General features: G+C 44.8%; 1 protein-coding gene across 1 annotated transcript; it reads right to left on the reverse strand.

The window, feature by feature from the left end:
• Positions 1-499: 499 nt before the first annotated feature.
• Positions 500-15104, reverse strand: LOC149433848 (olfactory receptor 10AG1-like). Its single transcript, XM_089664366.1, has 3 exons — positions 15099-15104; positions 11427-12367; positions 500-668 (listed from the first exon to the last, which is right to left on the reverse strand). Exons 1-3 carry the CDS (start codon positions 15102-15104, stop codon positions 500-502), a joined length of 1116 nt encoding a protein of 371 aa, XP_089520492.1.
• Between the last annotated feature and the right edge of the window lie 817 nt (positions 15105-15921).

Here is a 15921-nt window from a genome sequence, read left to right on the forward strand (position 1 = left end):
TTGGATTACAAATTGCTGTAGAGCCTTTAACTTTGCCCACCGGGGCTGGATTACAAGTATTTTGGACTCTCTCTCCCTGCACTACTCCCCATTGAGTGACTGATGTCTTTTTTAATAAATCTTTAAGTGTTTGCCGTCTGCCTTGTGTGTTCTGTCCCACTTACCCTCCGTTACATATGCATATCCACCAAATTTGAAAATGTAAATACATATCAGTTGTATAAAATCACATATAAGTGTAACAACATTGTAGTGTGCCGCTAGAAGATACCAACGGGTTGTGCAGTTCACAACTGTTTCATAAGTGTTATTACGGGACCATCACAACATCAGTTAGGTCATATGATGACCATTGGTTCTTGAGAGGATGCCATAAAGAGGGCCTTAAAAGTCCCAACCCCACATAGCAATGTGAGGGAGGGTTCTGTCGAACACTGGGCAGATAGAGGGAGAAGGAAGCGAAAACCGTCAAGTCATATATTCCTAACCAGGTAAAAGTTTAAGCGGTCTCTGGACAAATATGACTGTCTGATAAGAGAATGTTATAAGGACACACCACAGTTATTAACTGAATCCTCGGTCCAGATGGAGATATTGCAGAGGTGACGTCTTCTTTGGGAATGTTATGAGATTCCTGAAGCTTCTGAAACTGTAGAAAAGTACAAACCCTGTGTATTGTCAGCAAAGAATAGGAAGCATAATATGTTGGCCAACATGGTACCAATTTTGCTGCCATCAGTGTAAAATATTTGGCATATTCATTACAGGTGGTGTTCTGCCATATGGTGAGGCAGTGATTTAGATCTCTGCAGATTTGTTTTAACCATTTTATATTATGGGTTAGGGGGAGCATTTAAAGAGCTCAAAGGCAGCATTTTGCTCCTTTTCAAGACACGCAATGTGTGCCATTCACTCTTTTTTCCACTGTGAAAGACCCAACCAGGGTCAGATCAGATGAGAGCAGATTATTCTCCAATGATGGACAATAATGTGATGAACTCTGCTCTATCCATGGGCCATAATCAGTTGGTAGAAGGCTAGCCCCTATGTCCTGGTTGGGTTTGTTACATCCACCAAGAAGCTTTCTTGAATAATATTGTCCCTAATAACCACTTTGCATGTCTCCCAGAGCATTTTGTGGGATTGTATATAATATTCAATGAGTTAGGTGACTTGGTCTTGAAGTCCTTTAGGATATAAGTAAATGAAAGAAAGGAATTGTTCAAGAACCCAGGGGAAGAATGGGGTTTGTGCAGTATCCATTTACAGCTCACCAAGATCCAACCATGGAGCTGTATGAATAGAAAACAAAGTAAATTGTTGGAGAAATAGACAATGGACAAAAACATAGCCAATCCTGAAATGACTAGATTAGGGATGTAATTGGTGTAGTTTCTAGAGATAGAATGAAATTCCCTCCAGGCATTTATAAGAAAGTGTGAGCTCAGTGAGGTAGAGAAGGTTGTAGTTGTGGAAAGAGAACCCGGTTGAAGTCGCCACAACGTTATAAAGTGCCTTTCTAATGAGTTTGTAAAATACACTCACAGACCACTTTATTAGGTACACTTGTTCAATTACTTGGTAACACAAATTGCTAATCGGTCAATCACATGGCAGCAACTCAATTCATTTAGACATCTAGATGTGGTGAAGACGACTTGCTGAAGTTCAAACTAAGCATCAGAATGGGGAGAATGGAGAAGTGACTTTGAACATGGAATGGTTGTTGGTGTCAGACAGGCTGGTCTGAGTATTTCAAAAACTGCTGATCTACTGGAATTTTCACACACAACTATCTCTAGGGTTTACGGGGAATGGTCCGATCAGAGAAAATATCCAGTGAGTGGCAGTTGTGTGGACGAAAATGCCTTGTTGATGTAAAAGGTCAGAAGAGAATGGGCAAACTGGTTCGAGATGATAGAAAGGCAACCATAACTCATGTCAATATGGACCAAAATCTCTGAGGAATGTTTCCAACACCTTGTTGAATCTATGTAATGAAGAATTAAGACAGTTTTGAAGGCAAAAGGGGGTCCAATCCAGTACTAACAAGGTCTGCCTAAAAAGGTGGCCAGTGAGTGTAGACAGTAGATGAGTTAGAAACAATATTTGCCTTGTGTTAGGATTAGCAAGTTCAAATAATGCCCTTAGTGCCTTGAGGGAAACCCTGTAGTTATATATAGATGCCTTGAACATCTGCCATATTTTTGTGTCATGTGAAAGAGTCATATGCTTATTGTTCAGAATGAATGCACCTCACTTTTTAAAGGAGCAGTAACTTTAAATATATGAGTTCATGAGAGGTTTTGGAGGACAAAAGATGGGTCTCTTGGAGGCAAGTGAGATCCACCTTATGGGTGTGGAGCAACTTATTTCTTTTCTAAGGGGAACTTGAGTAGGGCTTGGGCATTAACACATACCCAGTTAAGAGTCTCTGTCCAAGTATACTACGTCCACGGCCACCCCTCTGTCCAAGTATACCACGTCCACCGCCACCCCTCTGTCCAAGTATACTATGTCCACGGCCACCCCTCTGTCCAAGTATACCACGTCCACCGCCACCCCTCTGTCCAAGTATACTATGTCCACGGCCACCCCTCTGTCCAAGTATACCACGTCCACCGCCACCCCTCTGTCCAAGTATACCATGTCCACTGCCACCGCTCTGTCCAAAGTTTTGCTCACCCCCTCACAAAAAGAAATCAGATTTGTCTGACAACTTCTGTCTTTCATGAATCCATGCTGTCTGTTACTTAAAATATTTTTTTTCCCAGCAAGAACTCATCTATGTGGTCTTTTATTAAACTCTCCAGTATCTTCCCAGCTATAGAAGTTACACTAACAGGTCTATAATTACTTGGGAAAGATTTTGACCCCTTTTTAAATATTGGCACCACATTGGCCTTACGCCAATCCAGTGGTACTATGCCAGTCATTAAGGAGTATCGAAAAATTAGAAACAATGGCTTTCAAATAACAGAGCTCAATTCTGAAAGGCCCCGTGGGTGTATGCCATCCGGTCCAGGGGCTTTATTCACCTTTATACTGTTTAAATATTTCTGGATCATATCAATTGTGAGCCAATGTGGATCATCTGGAGCTGTGTCAGTACCACGTCCATTATGGACAAGACCTCCCCCATGCTCCTTTGTATACACAGAGCTGAAGAAGGGATTTAATAAATTTGACTTCTCTTTGTCCCCAGTCACCCCCTCTAGATTATTCTGTAAAGGGCCTACATGCTCGGACCGGACCTTTTTATTATTAATATATTTGAAGAATTTTTGGGGGTTGGTCCTGCTATCTTTTGCAATCTATCGTTTGTTTTCAATTTTTGCGCCTTTATTTTCTTTTTTGCATATTCTGTTATATTCTTTGTAATGTGTATACGATGATAGCGTTACTTCATTTTTATATTTAATAAAAGCTCTTTTTTTATTATCTATAGCTTTTGTAACTTTGGCCGTAAGCCACATAGGTTGGATTTTTCACCTTTTATACTTGTTGCCCATGGGAATATATTTTGCAGTGTGGTCACATACAGTCTCTTTGAAGAACTCCCATATCTGTGTTGTGTTCATTGATGCTAAGATTCCCTCCCAGTCTATGTCTTGATAGCTACTACCTAAAACTGGCTACATAATGAATATTATTTCCCTGGTCTCTCTAATATTATTATTATTATTATACAGTATTTATAAAGCGCCGATAGTTCGCTCAGCGCTGTACATTACAGAGGGGGACAGAACATGTGACAGAACAATACCAATACAATGCAAAACATGAGGGGATTGAGGACCCTGCTCTTTCGAGCTTACAATCTAGGAGGGAGGGGATGGTGGCACAGGAGGAGAAAGATGTGGGGGATGGAGTGGTAGGAAGAGTGGAGGAGGTCGGCAAGTTAGCAGGGGGTGGGGTAGGCTTCCCTGAAGAGGTGGGTTTTCAGGGTGCGCCTAAAGGAGAGGAGAGTAGGTGATAATCTGATGGGTTGGGGCAGGGAGTTCCAGAGGATGGGTGACACCCTGGAGAAGTCCTGGAGGCGGGCATGGGAGGAGGAGACCAGGGAGCTAGAGAGAAGGAGGTCTTGTGAGGAGTGGAGTGTGCGTGCTGGGCGGTAATACACAGATCACACCCATTAACTATAACCAGAGGGGTATGTAGAGCAGAGCTCCAGTGAAAATGTTTATATTCCCACTCAGTGGGGCTGTGCCTGCACTGCATGGGTTAAGTGCTCATGTTGTGTAGGGGCTGAGATAAGCTGTACTTATCCTGTCCCCTGATCCCCCGGAAAACCATGTTCCCCCACATCCAGCGATGGACTGTTCCTGCCATCCTCACATCCGTAACCAGTTTATGGGCATGATGACGTCAGGAGCAGCCCATTTACAAGACAGCCAGTGTGTGTGCGGGGGGGGGGGGGGCAGGAGTGGCGGGGACAGGTCTTGTGCTCTGATGATTGTCATATTAGGTAAGTATATCTTTACTGTCAGAGCCCCTAGATATTAAAGGAACATTTATCCCATGCAGTGCACTGCATGGGAACATAAAATGCTTTCCCAGATGTCTTCTATAACATAGAAAACCTACCTTGTAAAGGGAGGGGAATGCTCAGTACTGATGGGTAGCTAGGGTTAGCTTGGGAAGGTATAACAGAGTGCAGAAATTAACATGAGACGTTTTTCTTAAAGGCAGAACCAGTTTAAAGCAAATTTAAAACCGGCAACCCTACTGAAATCAAAGGAAGCCAAATCTACCAAGTTAATAATGCCCAGTTTCTGGGCTATTAGCCAAGGATGGTTGAAAAAATAGCATGGGAGGGTGGGCACTGCCCTGAGGGAAAGAAAACATTTTTTTATTTTTAAATGCTTAATATGAAACATAAAATAGACATTAAAAAGTCAAATTCTTTTAACCCCTTTGTGCCTAAGGGCAAAACAAATCTTAACTCCTAAGCACAATTTTGCAACGTTGACCTGCGTTAGCAAAACTGCACATATCATCACAACTGCTTTGTACATCCGGGTGGACTATACCTTGTTTTTTTCAGGACAAATTGGGTGGTAATGGCTATTGCCTGATTTTTTTTTTATTATCAAAGGAAAAATGGCCAAAAATAGTAACAAAAAAATAATTTAAAAAAATGTAGCTGTATATTTCTTGCTACTACCACAACCTGCCACCAAAGAACAACCCAAATTAATTTCTTCTTCTCCTGACAATTGCAGCAATACCACATGTGTGTATGTTAATTGTGGTTTGTACCCGTACTACAGCCCAGAAACAATAGTGCGCAATTTTTTTTTCTTTTTATTCTTCCACTAACTGACACAGATACTAATTTAAACATTTTTTAAAAACCCTGACCAAAAAAAAAAAAAAAACCTGACCCTGGTCCTTGACCCTGATCTTGACCTTTGACTTTAATCTTGACCCAAACACGAACCCTGGCACAGACCTAGATCCAATTTTGGCCTAGGTATTTTTTTTTTTCTTTACTATTTTTCTTTATTTATTTTTTACTCACACTTGTATTTTTATTTTGTTCTCTTTGAAACGACAGAAAGAGATACAATGTATCTCTCTCCTCCATTTAGAGAGGGGTGGGCTTCACAGTGACTGATCACTGTGATAGCCAATCAGAGGCTATCAGAGTGTTCAGGTGACCCAGAATTGGGAGTTCCAGGTCCTGATCACTCTCACTGACACCCCGGTCTTTGTGCTTGGAGCATGCCATGTGGCGCACTCCCAGCACAAAGACAGGTACGAAAATTAGTGGCCCCACGGAAATAAAAACAATTCTGTGAGGCAGCTAATTTGCGTGCTGCACTGTATGACAATTGTCTCATTGTCTCAATTTTCCACCACAGCAGTGCAACATCAACAGACCAGTGCAACCAGTCATCAGAGTCCCCAGTCACTACCACACCAGTCACCAGTGTCCCCAGTCACCACCACACCAGTCATCAATGTCCCCAGTCACTACCACACCAGTCACCAGAGTCTCCAGTCATTACCACACCAGTCACCAGAGTCTCCAGTCACTACCACACCAGTCACCAGTGTCCCCAGTCACTACCACACCAGTCCCCAGTGTCCCCAGTCACTACCACACCAGTCACCAGTGTCCCCAGTCACTACCACACCAGTCCCCAGTGTCCCCAGTCACTACCACACCAGTCACCAGTGTCCCCAGTCACTACCACGCCAATCACCAGTATCCCCAGTCACTACCACACCAGTTACCAGTGTCCCCAGTCACTACCACGCCAATCACCAGTATCCCCAGTCACTACCACACCAGTCACCAGTGTCCCCAGTCACCACCACACCAGTCACCAGAGTCCCCAGTCACTACCACTCCAGTCACCAGTGTCCTCAGTCACTACCACACCAGTCACCAGTGTCCCCAGTCACTACCACACCAGTCACCAGAGTCCCCAGTCACTACCACTCCATTCACCAATGTCCCCAGTCACTACCACACCAGTCACCAGAGTCCCCAGTCACTACCACGCCAGTCACCAGAGTCCCCAGTCACTACCACTCCAGTCACCAGTGTCCTCAGTCACTACCACACCAGTCACCAGTGTCCCCAGTCACTACCACACCAGTCACCAGAGTCCCCAGTCACTACCACTCCATTCACCAGTGTCCCCAGTCACTACCACACCAGTCACCAGTGTCCCCAGTCACTACCACACCAGTCATCAATGTCCCCAGTCACTACGACACCAGTCACCAGAGTCTCCAGTCATTACCACACCAGTCACCAGAGTCTCCAGTCACTACCACACCAGTCACCAGAGTCTCCAGTCATTACCACACCAGTCACCAGAGTCCCCAGTCACTACCACACCAGTCACCAGAGTCTCCAGTCACCACCACACCAGTCACCAGTGTCCCCAGTCACCACCACACCAGTCACCAGTGTCCCCAGTCACCACCATACCAGTCACCAGTGTCCCCAGTCATTACCACACCAGTCACCAGTGTCCCCAGTCACCACCACACCAGTCATCAGTGTCCCCAGTCACTACCACACCAGTCCCCAGTGTCCCCAGTCACCACCACACCAGTCCCCAGTGTCCCCAGTCACTACCACACCAGTCACCAGTGTCCCCAGTCACTACCACACCAGTCACCAGAGTCCCCAGTCACTACCACACCAGTCACCAGAGTCCCCATTCTCCACCACACCAGTCACCAGTGTCCCCAGTCTCCTCCACACCAGTCCCCAGTGTCCCCAGTCACCACCACACCAGTCCCCAGTGTCCCCAGTCACTACCACACCAGTCACCAGTGTCCCCAGTCACTACCACACCAGTCACCAGTGTCCCCAGTCACTACCACACCAGTCACCAGAGTCCCCAGTCACTACCACACCAGTCACCAGTGTCCCCAGTCTCCTCCACACCAGTCACCAGTGTCCCCAGTCATTACCACACCAGTCACCAGAGTCCCAAGTCACCACCACACCAGTCTCCACAGTCCCCAGTCACTACCACACCAGTCATGAGTCCCCAGTCACCACCACACCAGTCTCCACAGTCCCCAGTCACTACCACACCAGTCTCCAGAGTCTCCAGTCACTACCACACCAGTCACCAGAGTCTCCAGTCACTACCACACCAGTCACCAGAGTCTCCAGTCACTACCACACCAGTCACCAGAGTCCCCAGTCACTACCACCCCAGTCACCAGAGTCCCCAGTCACTACCACACCAGTCACCAGAGTCCCTAGTCACTACCACACCAGTCACCAGTGTCCCCAGTCACTACCACACCAGTCAACAGTGTCCTCAGTCATTACCACACCAGTCACCAGTGTCCCCAGTCACTACCACACCAGTCACCAGAGTCCCCAGTCATTACCACACCAGTCACAGTGTCCTCAGTCACTACCACACCAGTCCCCAGTGTCCTCAGTGAATAGCACACCAGTCACCAGTGTCCTCAGTCACTACCACACCAGTCACCAGTGTCCCCAGTCACTACCACACCAGTCCCCAGTGTCCTCAGTCAATAGCACACCAGTCACCAGTGTCCTCAGTCACTACCACACCAGTCACAGTGTCCTCAGTCACTACCACACCAGTGCCCAGTGTCCTCAGTCACTACCACACCAGTCACCAGTGTCCCCAGTCACTACCACACCAGTCACCAGTGTCCCCAGTCACTACCACACCAGTCACCAGTGTCCCCAGTCACTACCACACCAGTCACCAGAGTCCCCAGTCACTACCACACCAGTCACCAATGTCCCCAGTCACTACCACACCAGTCACCAGTGTCCCCAGTCACTACCACACCAATCACAAGAGTTCCCAGTCACTACCACACCAGTCACCAGTATCCCCAGTCACTACCACACCAGTCACCAATGTCCCCAGTCACTACCACACCAGTCACCAGTATCCCCAGTCACTACCACACCAGTCACCAGTGTCTCCAGTCACTACCACACCAGTCCCATTGTCATTATAAGGCTTTGTTCACACAAGGCATATACATCCATGTAAAATAAACTTATATATAAAATCTATATATAAAATCGAGCGCAGTGTATAGGTGTAAGTACGGTAGCTGCTTGCACAAAAAGGCACCTCGGGAACCTCCAAAGTAATTGATAAAGAATGAGAGTGCAGCGCTAACCCAAATAGCGATTAAACATATGATAGACCACATATGATAGTGGATCAGTAAAATGTCAGTGTAAGTTCATCAGATGTGCTGAAAATGCATACAGTCTCCAATATGTAAAAAACCAAAAGTAGTGACTTTCAGAAATGATAATAGCCAAATAATGCACTAACCAGATAGCGCATATTAAAGCGCATGGAGCATTTAAGACCTGCCCCTGGTGCTCAGCCACTGTATCACTGGAGCCAGGAGATGTCATCTATAGGGTGACCACTAGATGTCATCTATCCGGATGGAAGCTGAGTCCAGCCACTGTATTAGAGGATCAGGCGGATGTCATCTATAGGGCGACCACTAGATGTCATCCGTTCCAGGAGGAGCTGTGTCATGGATCCAGGGATGTCACTTGCAGATGTGTCCTTTGCTCAGCACAGCCCCAGGACCTTCAGAATTACAGGCTCCCCAGAAATAAAGAGCCCGTGGAAAAAGGTCTCAAATAGTGTGATATCGTTTATTAAAGTAGGTAAATAATCAGAAAAGAACTTACTAACAACGGTTCAGCTGCTCATAAACGGCCAGACCAGAGGTACATGTACACAGGATATAAATAGCTTGGCACTTCCCTAACGCGTATCGTGTGAGTACACATCATCTGAGCGATGGCCGTGTTTTCCCACACAGGGATGAACAGCTGTCCCATGCATCCCCATGTGACTAGTCCCATTCAAGTCAAATGGGATGCAGTAGCTACACAGACACATTCGCTGTTCCCAATGTGATATCCATGCACCTGCACAGATGTGTCATTTAGACCAGTAACTGTATCTGTGCATCTGCTGCGTCCCAATTGATTTGAATGAGACTACCCACATGGAACAACTTTACATCCCCCTGCAGGTAAACTTGGCTATCACATGGGGCATAGATGCATATGCCCCATGAAAACAAGGCCTAAGGACTTGTGCTGTGCTCTCCAAAGAATGATCCACATTTGGATCACTCTTCAGAGAGAATTTGACAGGTGGTAAGGGGACTTTGTATTGCTTCTTCATCGTCTACTTCAACCCCTTGGACCCTGCACATCTCACTCACTTGAATGAGTTGCAATTAGTGGGTGTACAGGAGATATGATCCCTGTCATGGCTGAAAAACAAAGCTACATAACTATACAGCATGCATACACACCCTGCTGCTGCCTTTGCAGCTACAGGAGGTATCAGTTGTCAGGCAGTAAAACTAAAACTCAGCTGCAAGGCTTTATAGCCCCCAACCTAATGTGTAAATGAGCCCCAATAGTACAGCCAGTCACAGTGTCTCTCTGCTGCCTGTACTGGCCCTTGCCTGTTTATTGACCGTGTTTCCTCCTGCTGCCTGGGCTAATCCTTGCTTGTTTGCTGACCATTTCACTGTCTTTTTTGGGCCATTCTCTGTAAAGCCTAGAGATGTCTGGGCATAAAAATCCCAGTAGATCAACAGATTTTTAAATATTCAGACAGCCCGTTTGGCATCAACATCCATGCCACGTTCAAAGTCACCTAAATCCCCTTTCTTCCACATTCTGATGCTCTGTTTGAACTTCAGCAAGTCATCTTCACCACGTCTGCATGCCTACACGCATTGAGTTGCTGCCATGTGATTGGCTGATTAGCAAATTTGTGTTACCGAGCAATTGAACAGGTGGACCTAATAAAGAGAATGGTGAGTGTAGATAGTAAGATATAAACTAGGAGTAGTTATGACCATTCCGCAATCTATCCAAAACAAAAAAAAATGTTTTGGCTATACACTTTGAAAAAAAAAATGTTTAAACATATCCAATAAAAAATGTATTTATACATTTTGGCCAAAATGTATTTTGCTATATATCTTTAGTAAAACAAATCCCAATAGGTTTAAATTGATTGGTTTTCATGAAAGATATAGCAACTACAAACTTTGGTAAATATATATTGGATTTAAAAAAAAAAAAAAAACTAGTAATGGCAGGGATCAACAACTTGTGACTGTGATAGTGCGGTGGGCAATCTGACATTAACTGACGTTGAGGGGAGAACTGACTAACCCATCACCAGTGACATTAATACAGTGATCAGTGATAATACTATACCCAGTCACTGTAATAATAACAATGGCTGGGAAGGAGCTAACTTCCAGAATGCTCAAGGGGTTAAATATGTGCCTAACAATGTGTAAATATGTGCCTCTTTTCCTAACAGATCTCTTTGTTTCTTATAACAGTGTGTTTCAGTAGGGAAGGGGGGGCGGGGGCAGGGGCGGACTGACAACTCATGAGGCCCCCAGGCAATAGGGGACCATGGGGCCCCTGTGTCCTTGCCCACACTCAAACCACACCCAAAAAAGCCTATGAAAAAGGTACCAGGAGCATCTCATGGGTCCCCCTTCTGACCCCGGGCCCTCGAGCAGTGCCCAAGTTCCCAAATGGTCAGTCCGCCCCTGGGCGGGTGAATGAATGCAGTGATATACCATTATGCAGGCGGCCTGTCCTTAAGTAGTTAAGAAGACTTTTATGTTTTCATACAGATTTACAAACCTCTCACCCAGTATTCAAAAATGTTTTCAAATATGTGAATTTTAGGTGAAAGAGGTAAATACTGAGCAAAAAATCATTGAAAACCACAATATTTAACTGTTTCCTTTTTCATCTTTTCTCCAATCTAATAGGACTACTTTAGTCCTCCAATATTTTGTGTTTGGTGATCTGCTTATTAAAACAAACCATTTGGAGGCCATGATGGCTTATTAAATCATATTAAAAAAGTACACACCGATTATTACTTTTATTAATGAGTTTAAAATAATGATTAAAACAATCTATCATTTCCCGATTCCTTAAACTATAAATAATTGGATTTAAAAGAGGAATTGCAACAGTGTAGAACAGCGAGGTAAACTTGTTCATCTTCTTCTTTGGCTGAGAAGGAACCACATAGGTAATACATATCGATCCAAAGTAAATGCAAACAGATGCCAGATGTGAACTACATGTGGAGAAGGTTTTTTGTCTTCCGGATCGTGAAGAAATTTTCAGAATGGTATGAAATATGGAGATATAGCTGACTATGATCAAGATAAATGTGACAATGCCTAGAAAAATTACGATGAAGATTTGTTCCATATCCACCAGATATGTGTCTGAAGAAGACAGCTGTAGAAGTGGAGCTAGATCACAAAAGAAATGGTCAATAGTGTTTGAACCACAAAACTGTAGGTGGCAGATCGTAATTATCAACATGGCGAAGAATGTAAAGCTAACCACCCATGCCGAAGCTGCCAGATGGTTACGAGTGTTGTTGTTCATGATGGAAGAGTATCTCAGAGGGTTGCAAATGGCCAAATGCCTGTCATACGCCATAACAGTTAAGAGAAGACATTCTGCACTACCGGTTGAGGATGCCAGGTAGAATTGGATGATACAGCCATAGAATGATACAAAACCTCCATTCAACCATACAATGTACAGCATGTTAGGCATGATTGTGGTGGTTATAAGCACTTCACAGGCAGATAGGTTGCTAAGAAAAAAGTACATGGGGGACTGGAGATTTGTACTTGTAGATATCAAGGTTATAATTAACATGTTCCCTGTTACTGTGGCCAGATAAGCCATGAAGAACAAAACACAAATACCATTACTTATGTGTTGGAGATTCCCAAACCCCACAAGAAACATCTCTGTCACCATTGTTTTATTCTGTCCACATGTGGCCTGGTGGAAAATAATACAAGCAGTAAACAGTCCAGTATAGGATGTACAGAACAGAATGTAAATAATTAATAAATATTTGTAAATTATAACAGACAAACAGGGGCGGACTGACAACTCATGGGGTCCCCGGGCAATAGGAAATCATGGGGCCGCTGTGTCCTCGCCCACACTCAAACCACACACAAAAAAGCCTATGACAGGTACCAGAGGCATCTCATGGGGCCTCCTACTGACCCCGGGCCCTCGGGCAGTGCCCGAGTGGCTAAATGGTCAGTCCGCCCCTGCAGACAAATATGATTAAGCAAGTCCTTACAGGATGAAAGAGAAATGGAAGGCTTTGTTATGGTTACCACATTAGGCCAGTCATTGTTATTTTCCCAATGTTTTTCATTCATATCCCCTGCTCGCCTTTAATCCTTAATCTTTTATTCTTCTTCTGTAGCACCCTCCTAGTCAGCTAATTCTTAGTCAGAGGCTGAGTAGCAGCCTGTGCAATATTCAAAGGGTCACATTCAGGTCAGAGCTGAGAGGCTCTGCAGATCAGTTCTCTGAGATTTCCCCTGCGCTAGGACTTTGGAGAAAGTTCTAGAAGCAGTCGGTGGATGTTAGGATTAGCTGATCTGCACCTTTGCGGGATCCTGGCCAATCCCCAATAGGAAGCTTGGCAAGGGGCCAGGACAACCCTTATGTGACAGAACCTGCTCAACAGGAGGAGAGTTGGACAAGAGTTGGGGTGGAACAGGTTGTAAAGGCTGGAGAGCAAGAGCCTGGGATGGGGCCCAGGTGGGAAGGGGCTCACTTACAGGCAGGGACCTAGGAAGGAGGAAAGCTTGGACCTTCACCAGCCCCTTGAGAGAGGACCACCTGTGTAGCAGGGAAAAAGCACTCCAGTTTAGCAACTACCAAGGACTGTCTTCTTTTTAAGCAGCAGGCCCTTGCATAGGGATTCCTCCAGGCAGTCAGATAGAGGAGAATCCCAGACCCCTCTGTGAAAGAGACTGTTTGCTGGAACAACCTATACATATTTCAGGAAGTTGTTCTTGGTTTCCCAGTTCCATTGGACATCCCTTACACCCCTTACCCTATCCAAGCTGACCCCCCCCCCCCCAATAAAACTTCAAAACAAGCTCAAGGACTGGTTACTGACCCCTGAATGCAAGTTTTAGTAGAAATATGTGTTGCCTGACTGTTCAGGACTATAGGGAGACCCAAACACTTTTGCAGCTCCTAAGGGGGTAGTGCTAAACTTCTGTAATAAAATGTAAGATATTTTTTGTAGGAGTGCTGGACTCCAGACTGGGTGAGAATCAGTTGTTCAAAATCTTACATTTTGAAGGAAGCTCTTCATTAAAAGGGATATCATCAAGAGTCCCTGGAGAGTTGAAGAGGTCCAGTAGAGGGATCTTTGTAACATGGTGTAAAAGTAGAAATCCAATGTGTTTTGAAGCTGAAGATTCCCCCTGTATGAGGACTGAGAAAAGAGAAACTATCTAATTTTTCAGTCCTGATTAATGGAGAGTTTTGAGCTCCTGAAACATGTTTTCTTTCTAGTTTTGTAACATGTTAAATAAAACCCTCTACTGGACATATTCAACTATTGTAGCACTCTTCCCAATACTCCCAGACTAGAGAAGCTCTAAAGAAAGGAGGGAAAGAAGAACCAAGCTTTTAAATCCCTGAACCACTATATTGGCTGTGTGGGCAGGGACAGCTGATGACTGTCAGGGTCCTGTCCACGGCAGGTTCTGGAAATTCTGGCATTTCTGCCAGTACTCTACATGGCTGCAGAAGTACACATCAGCTTCAGCCTTTATAAGGAGGATCATCACTTCCTCTAGTTGCTGGATGATCTCTAGCTCCCTGTGCCCTGTTCCTGTTTCCTGTGATTCTGACCTGCAACTTCCTGTTACCGACTCGGCTTGCTGCTGGACCTGTCTACTCTGCCTTACCCCTGATCTGACCCCGGCCTGGCTTATGGATATTCCCTCTCTCGCTCCTCTGTGTATGACCTCGGCTATCCCATCTGACTACGTCTGCTCTGATTCCCACCTGGTACCTGACCTTGGCTTGAACCGACTACCCAGTAAACATCTAAATCCCGGAAGGGCTTACATACCACGCACAGGCACCTTCCGTCTGCAGACCTATCTCCGTGCACCAGCTGTGCTTCTGAGTGGATCACCAACCAGCACTCCTACAGGCGACCTGTGCAACTTTGGGCCAGACTCCCTCTGTCCCACTCTCAGGGGAGTCCAGAACTTAGCCGCAAGGGAAGCCCTCTCTCCATTAGCCTCCATCACCAGGTATGTGATAATGACCCATGGTGGTAAGTGCTACAGGGACTGCAGGGGTGTAGGGAGTTCACCTTTTTAATTTTTTTGAAAGGGTGAATTTACAATTTAACAAATTAAAAATTCTCATCAATTATTTACCCATTTACACTTCAAAGAAAACAAAAATATTTTTTTTTAATGTGATCCTCCAACTGACCAATATGCCAGAATTATGTTTTCTTTGTAGATCTGAATATTTTTGACCATTGTCCATCATACATGTCTGTTTTGCTATCTTGCCAATGCCACATACAGGGGTTGAACAAAACTATGGAAACACTACATGATTAGCAGGTGTGTAAGTGATGATATGTTTCGTGTTGAAAGCAGAAGTGATGTAACATGCTTTGGCATCCGCTGTGTGATGAGACACCTAGCTAACAGGTGGGGAGCCTTACCTTCATCAATCACTGCATCCGCTGCTAGTAATGCAGAGTCATGTCAAAGCTTACTGAACTTCAAAGAGGGAAAATTGTTGATGCCACTTAGCTGGTGCCTCTGTGACTGAAGTTGGCAATTTATTTTCCTTGCTGCAAGGTGCAGCATCAAAGGTTATGGCAGCATATACAGTTTCTGGGAAAACGTCGTCTGATAAGCATAAGCGTGATTGACATGGTCAACTGATCAAAAGAGACAAAAGGACATTGCACAGGACTGTGATCCGGAATAAGAAAACAACTTCTAGTAAAGTTGTGTAGAGCTCAGTCTCAGTCTTCAAAAACCCATGTCTAGAAAAACTGTATGGAGGGAACTGCATAGGCAAAACATTCACAAGTGCAATGCAATTGCCAAATCACCAGTGACCGATATTAATGATCAAAAGAGGACTGAGTGGTGCAAAACCCATTAATCGTGGACTGTTGATCAATGGAAGACTGTAATATGGTTGTCACACTGTTCCCAACCACTGGACATGTTTATGTATGGCAAACACTGTCCCAAGCCTACAACCAGGACTGTTTTGTGCCAACGTTAAAGCATGATGGTGGTGCAATCATGGTTTGGACAACTACATGTTGGTATTCTGCAGATTCCATTATCACCTTAAAAGGTAGAAATGTACATATGTTGGCTGATCATGTGCACTTGATGGTGCAGACATTGTTTTTGGAAGACGGCACCATTTACCAATACAGATGAAGTCTTGCACCTTCCCTGGATGCAGCAGTTCCCAAACCTCAATATCTTAGAATCACTATGGTCAATTTTGGAGAACAAGGT

This window comes from Staurois parvus, unplaced genomic scaffold (assembly GCF_062004578.1).
Source record: "Staurois parvus isolate SC_StPar_1 unplaced genomic scaffold, SC_StPar_1.0 ptg001901l, whole genome shotgun sequence".
Lineage (NCBI taxonomy): Eukaryota > Metazoa > Chordata > Amphibia > Anura > Ranidae > Staurois > Staurois parvus.